The 14,151-nt window shown below is 35.7% G+C and overlaps 1 protein-coding gene across 1 annotated transcript; it reads left to right on the forward strand.

Annotated features, from left to right (window-relative positions):
- The first annotated feature begins 4,844 nt into the window (after window positions 1–4,844).
- On the forward strand, window positions 4,845–9,800 carry LOC113297278 (pentatricopeptide repeat-containing protein At1g02150-like). The gene is made up of 2 exons (XM_026545712.1): window positions 4,845–5,310; window positions 7,971–9,800. Exons 1-2 carry the CDS (start codon window positions 4,903–4,905, stop codon window positions 9,189–9,191), a joined length of 1,629 nt encoding a protein of 542 aa, XP_026401497.1. The 5' UTR covers window positions 4,845–4,902; the 3' UTR covers window positions 9,192–9,800.
- The last annotated feature ends 4,351 nt before the right edge of the window (window positions 9,801–14,151 follow it).

Raw genomic sequence — 14,151 nt, forward strand, 5'->3', positions numbered from 1 at the left:
CAGTCAGACTCAATCTTAATAAAAAGTATATCAAGGAGTTATATCTCAATTTCTTGATTCACTAAAGTAAGCCGCTATAGACACTAGCCTACTACAAACTAACTTCAGTCTGGATTGTAGTTGAACCCCAATCAATCTCACACTGATCCAAGGTACAATTGCGCTCCTTACGTCTCTGATCCCATCAGGATATTACGCACTTGATTCTCTTAGCTGATCTCAGCCACAACTAAGAGTTGCTACGACCCAAAGTCGAGAATTTAATAAACAAATCTGTATCACACAGAAAAGTCTACAGGAATAGATAAATCTGTCTCCCACAGAAATACCTACGAGTTTTGTTCCGACTTTTGATAAATCAAGGTGAACAGGGACCAATTGATATACCGGACTTATATTCCCGAAGAACATCCTAGAAATATCAATCACCTCACAATAATCTTAATCGACTAGAGAAACAAGATATTACGGAATCACAAACGATAAGACGAAGATGTTTGTGACTACTTTTCTATCTTGCCTATCGGAGAAATTAATCTCAATCCAATCTTATGATTGTACTCAAATACGATAGAAACAACAAGATCATATCACGCAACTACAGAGAAAATAGTTGTGTCTGACTTCACAATCCCAACGAAGTCTTCAAGTCGTTAACCTACAGGGTCTCGATAGAAACCTAAGGTTAAAGGAGAATCGACTCTAGATTACAACTAGTATCACACAGGAGGTGTGGGTATTAGGTTTCCTAGTAGCTTACAACTAGTAACCATAGGTTAGCCATATGAGCACTTTCATATCAACCTTATTCTTCTTTACCTCAACTAGTTCAAATGGATCAAATGAACTAGTTACAGAGTTGTTGAACTGCTTAGATATCATAGAAGTATACAAGACACAATCGAAACAAAAACAGTTTTGATTCACTCGAATCGATTCATGAACATTATAGCCACGGTTTGCAAAGATTGCATTCCTTAAATAATAAATGTCTTTGTTCACGAATTAAACTGTTTTTAGAAAATAACCTACTTAAGTACGCATATTGGTACGCGTACTTAAGTACCCGATTAATTTTGTTTTCAGTTCACAAACTCCAGCAGAATTTCACGGGATGTGAACTTTCGGCAGTACGCGTACTGATATGTGGTCTTTAGTTCCGGTTATCCTGAGCAGCAAAGTACGTATACTTTGGTTCAAGGATATTGGACTTACGCACATATGAGTTGTCTCACAATGTTTATATCCAACCATGGTTATGTATTCTAAACTCTCATTTCAATCATTGAAACATTCTTAGAGGACGTTACATAGTTGTTGTTCACAAACTATTTTTCGTCAAAGCGATTTTCAAGTAATTGAAACTAATATGACTTTCGTCACTAGTAAAGATGATCTCGGCCAAAACAAAAGCTTATCAATACATATTTCGAGAAATAGATAAGCGAGATAAACTCAGCTCGAAATAGTACATGTGTATAATCATAGTCTATATAGAAATACGACTTTTGTCTCAAGATAGGAGATAACGTAGACTTTTGAGTGATAGATAAGTTCAAGTCTCCACATACCTTTTTGTCGATGAAGTTCCACCAATTCCTTGAGTAGTTCTTCATCTTTGCATGATGAACATCGTGGAGTCTAGAGATCAACTACCCTTTTTTTCCTAGTCCGAGACTTAGCTATTAGTAGACTAGAAATCAAGACTTATAGTTTTGGCAACTAAACTTGACAAACAAGCTTGAGATAGCAACGCTTGCGAGTTCGACCGAGAGGTGCTCTAACACCAGTCATTGGGATGATAGACATAAGTATAAAAGCAATGTAGACATAACTCTTTGGGAGCATGTGAATGAAGGTTACAAGGCACAAGCAGATAACTTGGAATGGTACCAAGGTTTCTCTCACGGTAGTGTGATACATATAGATCATGTTGGCGCTCGCAGGTAGAAGAGCAACAAATCTTCTGCTTCTACTTCCGACACTATAGATGATTCTATCATTCTTAAGCTTGTCGTAAGTATTTAATTTATCATATTCTGTTGTTCATATAACTACAATTATAAGTATGTTAATCTCAATTGCAATTTGAATGCATATAGAGGGAACGGATGAAGATTTTGATCAAGGCAATGTGTTGCTCGGGAAATAAGGGAGATGTGTTGGATCCTAACTAATAACGTCGGTACATTGACTACTACACACACATTGAAAATCCTGCTGCGAAGAAAATGTTTGCTGATCTAGGTTGTCAAAGTAAGAGGACTCAGATAACTTCTATCCAACTAAGTCAAGAACGTGGTGAACAAGATGAAGGGAGTCAAGATAATGATGAACTAGGTGAAGACATGCAATATGATGATCAACGAGGTCGTGGAAATAAAAGACTTGCTATGTGAGGCCGTAGATCAGCTAGTCAGGGAAGTCAACAAGGTCGTGGGGGTGAGGAGATATTATTTTAAAGTTTGAATGGATCATCTTGGTTTTCCTTTTGTTATTGTAGACTTGAACTCATACTTCTTTACTTTTGTTAGGTACAAATATTTACTGTAGTTGATGTGGTAGGGGATAGGTTTGAACAGTTTTATAAAACTTTGTTGTTTTCGCAAGATTTTAGAAGTATATGTCTTAAAAAATTGTTAGTGTCGTCAAGTTTATCTTTTATCAAGTTGACGACCCTTACTCTGAAAGTTAAAAAAATTATGATCCAGAGCAAGAGTCGTCAATGGATTATTTAGCATATTGACGACTCCAACTCTGACTAGATAGTCAATCTTGATTCAGAGAAAGATTCGTCATAGGAATATTTAGCCGTTTTACAACTCTATCACTCCAAAACATCCAAATGAAACCAAAATTTTTACATCTAGGGTCGTCATATTGTAGATGTATGGTCATGATGACTCTAGATCAACAAATAATGGCACATAAGAGTCGTCATTATATATGGCATTAAACGATGCGACCCTATCAAAACATCCAGGGAAAACAAAAAATTTGAAATCTCGGGTTGTCACCTTGTAGATGTACGGTCATGACGACTCCGTCTCAACAAATAATGACACATAAGAGTTATCATTGTATATGGCATTAAACGATACGATTCTATCACTCCAAAGCATCCAGGGAAAAAACAAATTTTGACAGCTAAAGTCGTCATCTTGTAGGTATACGCTGAACTTTCTTTCTCCATGTCGTATTCGCTATAGGGCTTTACATAGTTCCAGCTAAAATTAAATAAATTAATACATGTTAATATGCAAACATTAAATGATGACATAGGTATAAAATGTCAGATTAATCACTTTTTCAGGAAGTGGAGCTTGAAGATGATTTTCGTACATCATTTTTATTACTTTAACGAACTCTCGCAAATCACCTTTGATGTGGTTGAATCGAAACACTAAATCTCTCCATTTGCGGTTTTTGGGGTTCGCGGTTTGGTCATAAAAGAACTCTTTCACTCTCTTCCAAAACATTGAATAGATTTCATTCGGACGTTCATGAAATACCTGAACGAAGGATTTAACGAGATTCATTTCTTCATACGGTGCCCATGCTGCCATTTCCATTGATGTCCAACTTTGAAATGAAAAGAAAAACAAGTTAAACTATAGAAGATTTAGATGGAGAAAAATTGAAGGTTTGGGACATTTTTTTCCAAGAGAAAGGGGTTGTATTATATAAAAGAAGCCCCAACAATCATATCTTTTGAAATCCATAAATAAAATCGTTAGGATAATAAAGATATGAAGTGACGACCCTAATAATGTTGATATCGTAAAATTTAAATTACAGCCTTAAGAGTTGTCATGGTTTACCGATTAACAATGGCGACTCTTAAGGCTGATGAACAAAGTTACGAACATCTCATAAAAAATTTGTTGTCCTAATAAGTTTAAACTAGATTAAATTGAAACTTGGAAATACTAGTACTACACTATAATGTGAAAGAAACATTACACTTTCTCTAAATAAGTTTTTCACAAATAAAAAACAACATTGAGGTTCTGATGGGTCGGAAAAAGGTTTCCTAGCCGAACCTCAATTTTTTTCGAACGCGAAAAAGATTAACACCATGTTTGTTTATTCCTGACTCATCTGAGTCGTTTGGATCCGACTGAAATCACCTGACGTGATTCAGATCTGACTCAATATGTTTGTTTTGGGTCAGACCTGACTCAACTGACTCAAAAATATATGAGTCAGTGGTTTGGTCCCATGAGTCAGGGGTATTTTGTTACCTGACTTAAATGGATCCAAATCGGATTGGGTCAGATCTGACTCAAAATAGAAAACAAACGGTCTGACTGCTGACTCGACACGAATCTGGGATTGACTCAGATCCAGACGCTGAGTCAGCTGCAAACAAACAAGGTCTAAGTGTTTTTTCCCCTCACGCCAAGAATACAAGAAATCATCAAAATGGGTGATGGGTTTATCATGATTTACCAAAAAAACGTAACTAATTTAGATTGAATGGTCTTTTTTTTATGCGACGACGATTAATCGATTAAGGTTTAGGAAGAACTGATTTAGATTTTTTATTTATTTTGAATTACATCAGGATTTTTTAAATTAACCAGTCACTTAATCTTTTGCTACCAGTAAAATAACCTTCATTCTCTCTACCAGATGGATTAATCACACAGCATTCCCCAAAAAGAATGAGCAGCCCAAAAAAATCGTTCAAAATTTTGCAAGAGAAAACCAAGCCCAAGGCAATTGGCGTCCTTTAGTGATAATAGTGGGGCTAATATCCAAAGATTCCCGAGTCCAAATCAAGGGTACTTTCAAGTAATTTTGATGTTCCAAATATCTCAAAACACACACTTATCTCTTGAACCGTTGAAACCCTGGAAAACCACTTCACTCTCCCCGTCAGTCCCATTCTTGTTTAGGATGTTCCTCCAATCCTCAATCACATCTCCACTTCAAACTCCATCATCAACTTCATTTTACTCTCAAACACCAATTAAAGGATTTTCATTCTCTTACCCAACATTACTTCTTAAAACTACTGATTTTCATACAAATGCAATCATCAGTTGTTGTTCATCATCATCGTCATCATCATCATCTATTTCTAAAGTTCATAATTATGGTACTGTTGATTATGAACGTCAAAACACACCACGCAAATGGAGTGCTTTGTATAGAAAGATATCTATGATGGAAAATCCTTCTGTTAGTGGTGCTTCTACTGTCTTGAACCGATGGGAAGAAGAAGGGAAAAAACTTACTAAATGGGAACTTTCTCGTGTTATCAAGGAATTGAGGAAGTATCGTAGATTTTCACTTGCTCTCGGGGTACATTTCTAACTCTCTAATTGATTTTTTCCCCCTTCATTTCTTCTCGTTGTGCTTTTTCGATTTTTAGGTTAATTCTAATCTAATTGATTTTAGGAATACAGTATTAGCATAAGTAATATCCTTGGATTGATGATGATATGATACTATATGGCTTGGTGTTTTCTGCTGGTGTAGTATGTGCTTAGAAATCGGCTTTTGGCGTGTTAAGGTTTTAGAAGCAGCATAATGAGTGTGTTAGATGCCTAAAATGGAAGTAAGAAAGAGTCCAATGTAAGGAACAAGATACACCCAACTTCAAGTGAAATCGGAACATAAATAGTCGCAGGCGTTGTTAAGTCGGTGTTGCTTATTAGCTACAACATTAGTAGTTAGTATAAGATTAGACATAAGCTCAAATTCAAGTTACCCCACAACGTATACAGCTGCAGGTGTATAAGTATTAAAGTTGGTGTTTCTTTTAGCTACAATGTTAATAGTTGTTTGATTGGACATAAGCTCAGTAGGTTAACTAGTTTGATTATGGTTATGATACTAGAGTCTAGATAGGGAAGCTATGAAACCTGTAAAAGAAGGACCTTGTATCCTTCAACCATTACTTAAAAGAAGAAAAGGGATGTCATGTTTTTTTGGCTTTTGTAGAAAGAACTGTATTTGTTATTATGGCTCTGGTATATTAGCTTTCTACAGTAACAGATTTCTCGTGGATTTGGTTTATAGCTTCTCACTCGCCCATGTAAATTATATAAATGGTTAATATTAAGACTAAATTTTACCTTTAGACTAAATTATATAATGGATTAAAACCTTTAGAATTTGGGAAGACTAAATTTTACCTTTGTGAATATTAAGACTGCCAAACAACTGGGTTTGTGAAGTTAAAGTCGGGCTCAATTGTAAACTTTGGTTGGTTCATAGAACCTGTTCAAGACCATGTCTTGTGTAGGGGCTCTATGCATGTATCATGGTTTCACCTTCGTGAACTATGTGTGCTGACTTGCCTGTAATCAGTATGCACCTTTGACTTAAGTATCTGATACTGCAATGCTCGATGATCATATACAGTATTTGGCAGTAGATATCTTGGATCCTCCGATCCAGTTAGGTTGTGGTGGTAGCGCACATTTCTAGGATGCTTGCTCCAGTTCCAGGACTTTACTACCTCGTGGATCACATTTGATTGGCTGCAGATTGGCTGTCTTTAGTTTAAGTATGCAATTTCTTAAGCTGAAGCACTGAAGTATGCCACCAGCAACTAATACAAGAGAAAACTGGGATCACGAGAGTCTAAACCTTTGTAACCTCCCGCCCGTTCTTCCCGCATCTTAGCTGGCTCCTTATTGAGAACTCTTCCATCTGGTAACTTGAGTTTGATACCAAACTGTAGATCAAAAGGTTCACGAATACACCTTAAATCAAATTCCAATTGTGCCACCAGTAACTAGTCGAGCATGTGCAAGCACAACAGAAAGTCAACCAAATCTATGTGGAAGAAACTTGAGCATCAAATGGTAGGGATCAATTTCTACACCACCCGTTAGCACTTTGTACTGAAATGCCTATTACGTTTCCTGAGGCAAAAGTTTACCTTTGGAAACCATCATAAAACGTTTTTGCTCTGTTAATGTGGTTGGTTTCTTTAATCTATTTCTATCGGTCAAGCTTGCTCAACCGCATTTCCAAATATAAAAAAAGGTCATGGTGTTGTGTGCTTTCTATTTGGGTATGAAGCTACAATTGAGCTTTTATAGGCTTGGCGTGCGTATGGGTGTGTTATTTAGGCTTGAAGTAAAATATCTTACTCTTTTTGATCCCTACTCATTGAAACAAGACTACCCCTTCAATATAAGTGATTTTGTTTCTCGAATATGCTGTAGTTTGTGATAATACATCTATTTTAAATGGAGCTACAAAAATTCTTTAAACTGTTCAAGTCTTAGTTGTCTTGAAACTGGAACAATTAGGAGACCGATGTTTTTGCTTTGACACATAGTAGAGCAGACAGGTAGAATGAATAAGTTAAGTGTTTCTGAAATTGAACACCTTAGTTTTTCCAGTTGACTAGGGAGTTGGTAATAATTCAGAGTTTGAGACCTTAGCTATATATTACTGTTTTGTTTTATTTTTTACTCAGCGTCCTTGGGATCCCCAAACTCTCCATAAGTTTCCCTGTTTTGATGACCATCAAATTATTTTTTCGAAGAATAACTTCTCAGTTTTCATCACCCAATGTACTTCCAGTGTGTTTTTACTGAAAGGTGTATGTATATATATGACTCTTTAAAAATAATATGAAATGCATAGTCTGCCTGTGGAACATTAACCAGGAAATGTAATATATTGTCCACCACTGTTTCCTGAACCAGTAGCAACTAACTAGATGAATTTCATGAAATGGGGATAAGGATGGTTTGTACAATTAGACTGATTTTTATTTAGTTTTTTATTCCTTAAAAAGAAAAAGGATAATTCATTTATAAAGCAAAGTACTAAGTACATCTGTGTTGGTCATTCAGGACTACGGTTCTGATGGCAATCAAATGAGTGCTACCTACCTTTGGTTTGTTTTGCAACAGGAAAGTTAGAACAGCAGCTTCTTAAGTTCAATGTCGTTAAGGGCCTGTCAATCCTAAGATGTTTCTTTTACTGCGTTTCGTCAGGTATACGAATGGATTCATGAACAAGGAGATAGATTTCGAGTTTCCACCAGTGACACTGCAATTCAATTGGATCTAATATCTAAAGTCCATGGAGTATTAAGTGCCGAAGAATACTTTTTGAAACTCCCTGATACTGCGAAGGACAATCGCACATATGGAGCTCTTCTCAATGCTTATGTACAAGCTAAAATGAAGGAGAAAGCTGAATCCTTAATTGTTGATATGAGAGACAAAGGTTACGCCATGCATTCACTTCCTTTTAACGTGATGATGACTCTTTATATGAAACTCAAAGAATACGAAAAAGTCATTGAGATGATAACAGAAATGTTGGAGAAGAATATAAAAATGGATATATATTCGTACAACATTTGGGTAACTACATGTGGATCTATGGGTTCTGTAGAGAAAATGGAAGAAGTTCTTCAGCGGATGAAACTCGATAGTTCAATCTACCCTAACTGGACTACGTACAGCACGATGGCTACAATGTACATGAATATGGGGCTAACTGAGAAAGCCAGAGATTGTTTGAAGAAAGTTGAGAGTAGAATCACAGCTCGTGATCGGATCCCGTATCACTATCTCCTCAGCCTCTACGGTAGCTTGGCTAGTAAAGAAGAGGTTTACCGAATATGGAAAGCTTACAAATCAAACTTCCCTAGCATTTGGAACTTGGGATACCATGCAATGATAGCTTCGCTAGTGAGATTAGATGACATTGAAGGAGCAAAAAGGATTTTTGACGAATGGCTTTCTGCTAGGTCAACATATGATCCCAGAGTTAGTAACCTTATCATGGGCTGGTATGTTAAGAACGGATTGCTGGATGAAGCCGAGGCTTTTCTTGAAAATGTATTTGAAGTAGGAGGTAAAGTAAACTCAAACACTTGGGAGATTCTTGCGGAAGGTTACATTGCGAAGCAGCAAATTTCTGAGGCTCTAACTTGTATGAAAGAAGCCGTATCAGCTGAAGGAGCGGTTCACTGGAAGCCGAAGCCTGCAAATATTTCCACTTTACTTGCGCTCTGCGATGAAGAATCTGACCTGGAAAACAAGGAGGTTTTGTTTGAAGTAATGAAACAAATAGGTTGTCTGGACAATGGTAAGATAACTGGTGAGACTGAATCTGGTTCTAATCTGTCTTCGGATAGAAGTTATGTAGACGATGATGATACTGAATCGAATTTGCTTCTCAGCCAAATCCCGGAAACTTTGTGATACCACTGTAACCTTGTTCCAAGTTTGCCATCTTTTGCCTCTATTTTCACTTGAAAGCACACAGGTGGGCTCCACCAGATGAAGGGTTTATCTTGTGTTTTTATGTTCTTGATTATGAGGCAGGAATGGATCCCAGATAAATGATAATTTTTATGTTTCAAAGAAGCTTTTCGCAGCAGTGTCAGAGCAGTTATTTTGATTAGGTTCCAGAAAATTGCATGCAAGCAACTGCAAAGACGACAAAGTGAGGACATTTCTCTAACTTCTCAGTGGTTATGGTGAGTCTCACCATCACCAACCATGTGCAAGCTGATGGGATGAGCTTTACTGCGAAAGTGTGTAAGATCTCATTTGCTCATGTGAGTAGGACCCACTTTTCCATTTTTGGACCAATGTCGCCTACGGCCTATCTATCCTCTCATTATCTTAGAAGTTTCATTTCGTCTGCATACAGAATTTTAAATTTATTTTTTGCATCTCTGATGTTAGATTCCAAGTCTACTGCTGAAAATATAGAAAAATGGAAGCATCATCTTACTGTACCTCTCCTGTTTTAAGGATCTTGTTTATTCTGCTCAATAGCCTCAATGACCCACACAAATTCACTTACATCAAACCCTTTTATTCTCATGTAATTAATCTCATGATCTGGAGAGTCCAGAGAAGTGTAGAATCTTATTTCTTGGTCGACTCTGTGATAATGTCTCAAGTCTGCCTCAAAGCTTCATTTTTCACATTAAAGATTCAGTCTTGTCAATTCTTGTTTGGTAGCCTCATAAATCGGCATGAAATTGCCCTGAAAATGCATGGCGAAACATCATGCACCCTCTTTTGCTTTGTCTATGGTACTACTGGAAATCTGTAATGCTTGTGGATTAGATGTTCCGTGATTTTTTACTGCCGATCCTTGCACTTTCATCTTGTTTGCTTAACTTTAGGGATATCCTTTGTGCTTGGGGTATCTAATTAGAGTGGATCAGGCCTGACAACTAGTGAAAGACAATGTGCACCTGGAGTTAATATTTGAATCCAGCAACGTGGAAAATTATAGGGATAGGCTAAGAAATGAAGTCACAGAGCCAATCACGCAGCTCCAATCTTCGATCCACAACCCACGTTGGTCTGTCACAAAGTGTTGTGTCTTCTTTATGTAATGATTTTGATATCACTCGTCTCACATCGACAACCAGACTCTTTATAATATAAAATAAAATATTGAGGTAGCTACAAATTATAGCGAAGAAATTTGATTACCTAATATATACATATATAGGACCTAGAGAGTATTTTCTCTCTCCTCCTCTCTCTCTCACTTCTTCTCCAACAAAACCATCAAGAACAACCCCTGTCTACTCAGATTTGAGCAGATTTCTTCTTTATTCCTTGTTTTCTAAGTTAGCTAGTAGTTTAGTGTAGCTTTTATCATGTTTCTTATTTATCTACACCATTATGGTGGTTTTATCTACCCTTTTGAGGTTTATCTTCGCTTTAATGACGATTCTTGGTTATTGGGTTGGGTTTTAAGATCAATAGTGATGCTCTCCATGCTCCCCAACGACGAAATCTTTATCTTGATTGTCTCCGGCAACGGAATCTTTATCGGAATCTTTATCATCAACTTATCCGGCGACGGAATCTCCATAGGTGATCTTTTTGATGACGGAAGCTTCCTCACTAGTTACAAGAGATTTGAGCAAATCACTCCTACTTTGGGAGCACATCTTTTTATAGAAGAAAATCAAACTAAATGGTTGGAAGTTAATTCCGAGAAAAAACCATCCTTCTTCCGATTTAATCGGATCTTATTCATACTTGTATTTGTCTGATAATCCTTCTCTTTCTCTTGTCGGATTTCTCGGTATTGTACTTTTACGGTATGTTCTTGTTACTTTGTATTCTCTTATTTTTGATCTTAAACTCATTATAACCTCGAATTTTCATTAATGAAAAGGTTCCTTACTTAATAAAAAAAACAAAAAAATATATATATATATACAGTGAAATGAAATGTCTAAGATCCCAAAAATATTCTGCTATTACATTGGATGATGTAAGATATTTTGCACAGACCTTAAACAACAAAACCCCACAAATTTTTTATTCCATTTGTTTGATCTTTAACTGCTAAAATCTGAATTCTCCACAGCTCAAGTACTTTTGTTTCGTGACTTGTTTAGATCAACCCCTGCGGTTGTAATTAGCTCGGGTGAATAATTATAATATATCCCATGTGTTGAGGTGACAAATGTTTTGCCCGTGCATTATATGAATATTATTTGATCCAGTAACATCACAATAAAATATTTGGAAATATGAAAACATTTAATTAATTCACTTCATTTAAATATATATTATTTATTTTTCTTAACAAGTGATTTAACAAATATCATAATAACTAATACTATAAATATGTTTAATAGCTAGTTGTGATATTGGTACATCAAAAAATTTCGAGCAACGCACGAACAAAATATTACCAACACCTTAAATTAGGTATATTATAGAAGATGATCTCGACAACTTACAGATTTCTTTTCCAGTGAAATAAAAACTATTGGTGATAGTTGTTTACCAAAACTTGTATCCGTAATTTATATCAATCAGGAAATCTCTGTAATCTGAATGAAGCTGAAATGCCAACTGGCTCCTTCCATTAGGATTTTGTTAGTGGACAACCAGAGTGGTGGTGTACAATATAATCGGAAAATGGGTCATTTGTTCAAAAAATTTTAAAACATGGTTCAAATGGACGAGTAAAAAATAATATGGGTGAAATGGACAAAAAAAAACAAGGATGAAACTGGATTCATCGCGGCTTAAACTTAAAAAATAGCAAGGATGAAACTGGATGCATCCTGATATAAATTAAAAATAAGAAAAAAATATTTGAAAATGGGTAGGATGAAATTGGTTACATCCTGGCTATTTTTATATTTTTGTCTATTTGAACAGTATCTTTTTAATTTTTGTTCATTTAAACAGTATCAAAATGTACAAGTCTTTTTCACCTAAGAATTATTGGTTTTGGTCTTTTTAACCAATTTTGTGCAATATAACGGGGTTGAGATTTGATGAGGACAATTAATAATGCCGTAATATATTGATGATGCAGGAAATCTTAATATAGATACCCTATGAGAAAACAACTAATACGTACTGATTAGTACGTTTAGCATGCAAAAAAAAAAACAAGCGAAAGTTCCTAATAACGTGGGCTGAGTGATGTCTAATTAAATTTTATTATCTTATTGATGCAAAAAAAAAAAAAAAAATCCTTGATAATGATCCATGTTTGGGACCATACGGAGAGGACTCAGAGGAGTTTGCGATGTTTCATTGCGACCACTTTATTAAATTGGTAAGGTCTATTTGTCTAGACAACAATACTAGTAGTCAGATGGATCATGGATACAAACCTGTAAACCAATACTAGTAGTTCATTTGCGCTAAAGTTTGGTTTTCCTTCTCTTATCTCCAAGAGACGATTATCAGTTGTCCAAACTCTTTAACTTCAAAAAGGTGATGGAAATCCTCTAATACTAATTGGAAATATGTTTCCAGAAAATAATGAAAACCACTTGAAAAATGAGAAGCTACATCTGAGTTAATTAACTTATTAGTTTTAACTTACTCTTCAACGTGACATATCGGCACTTTGTATCCAAGGAATTTTATTAAACACAAAATTGGTCAATTAATCCAATAACGATAATTCCTGGATGAAAAAGACATGTAAATTTTGATATTGTTTAGATGGACGAGAATGTAAAAACTGCCAGGATGTAAACAGTTTCATCCTAGCCATTTTCAAATATTTTTTCTTATTTTTAATTTACATCAGGATGCATCCAGTTTCATCCTCACTATTTTTTAAAGTTTAAGCCAGGATAAATCCAGATTCATTCTTGCTATTTTTTTGGTGTTCATTTCACCTATACTAATTTTTACTCGTACATTAGAACCATATTTTAAAAATATTTAGGCAATTGACCCAATTTCTCTTTATTAGATTTAACAAAAATAAAATAAAAATATGCCAAATACAAAATGGTCATACTTTTTGTAATTCGGTCACAAAATGATCATACTTTTGTAATTCATTTACTAAATGGTCCTTTTCCATCCGATTTAACACTTTTGAATAAAACGGTGTTATCTTTTCCGAAAATACCCTCTCTCAGAATACCCTTCCTAGTTAACTAATTGGTTGAAGTGGTGGTGATGAAGCGGTGGTGGTGGTGGTGGTGGAAGCTTAAGAATCTCTGCTAAATCCCGAAATGGAAGCGGTGAACCCTTTGGGTGAATGCGGTGTAACGATCATGAATGCGGTGTAACGAACCTGAATGCGGTTTTACGATCCTGAATGCGGTGTAACGATATGTAAGCGGCACCACCACCACCGTCAAAAAAATCACAACAAGCAAAAATTAATATTGTGTATGGAGGGATGAATATGACGGACACATAAATAATTTCATTAACATATTTAACTGTGAGTCACCACTTAACTTTCTTTTAATGGAAATATGATCATTTTCAGGGTCGTCTTTGGTCTAGGACGAGATAGTCGATCGCCCTAGGCCTAAATTTTTGAGGGGCCCAAAAAAGTGCAAAATCGTTATGTGATTACTATTTTGTAGAAAAGAAACACAAAACTATAGGATAACAAACCAAATTAGGTGGAGAAAGTGGGGAGTATTATTCAATTTCATGACGATGGGGTGTGTTACAACTCACACTAAGTTGTTATATGGAATGATACGTGTATTTGGTAAGTTAGACATGATTTACATGTATTATTTTAGGCAAGAATTAATATTAGGGGTATTTTGGTTTCCTCCCCTTTAAAGATAGCCAATTAGCGTTTTCTCCCCAAATAGATCGAAATTAGTGTTTCCTCTCATCATTACCTTTTCCATGCAGAATCCGATTAGTTGAGTCAGCAGGACTATACAGGTGG

Source organism: Papaver somniferum, chromosome 7, assembly GCF_003573695.1.
Source record: "Papaver somniferum cultivar HN1 chromosome 7, ASM357369v1, whole genome shotgun sequence".
Lineage (NCBI taxonomy): Eukaryota > Viridiplantae > Streptophyta > Magnoliopsida > Ranunculales > Papaveraceae > Papaver > Papaver somniferum.

Bases quoted from the DNA above. Each gene is read 5' to 3' on its own strand.
- LOC113297278 (XM_026545712.1), top strand. From the start codon at position 4,903: ATGTTCCTCCAATCCTCAATCACATCTCCACTTCAAACTCCATCATCA. The intron at 5,311-7,970 runs GTACATTTCTAA...GCGTTTCGTCAG, and splicing joins GATTTTCACTTGCTCTCGGG to GTATACGAATGGATTCATGA.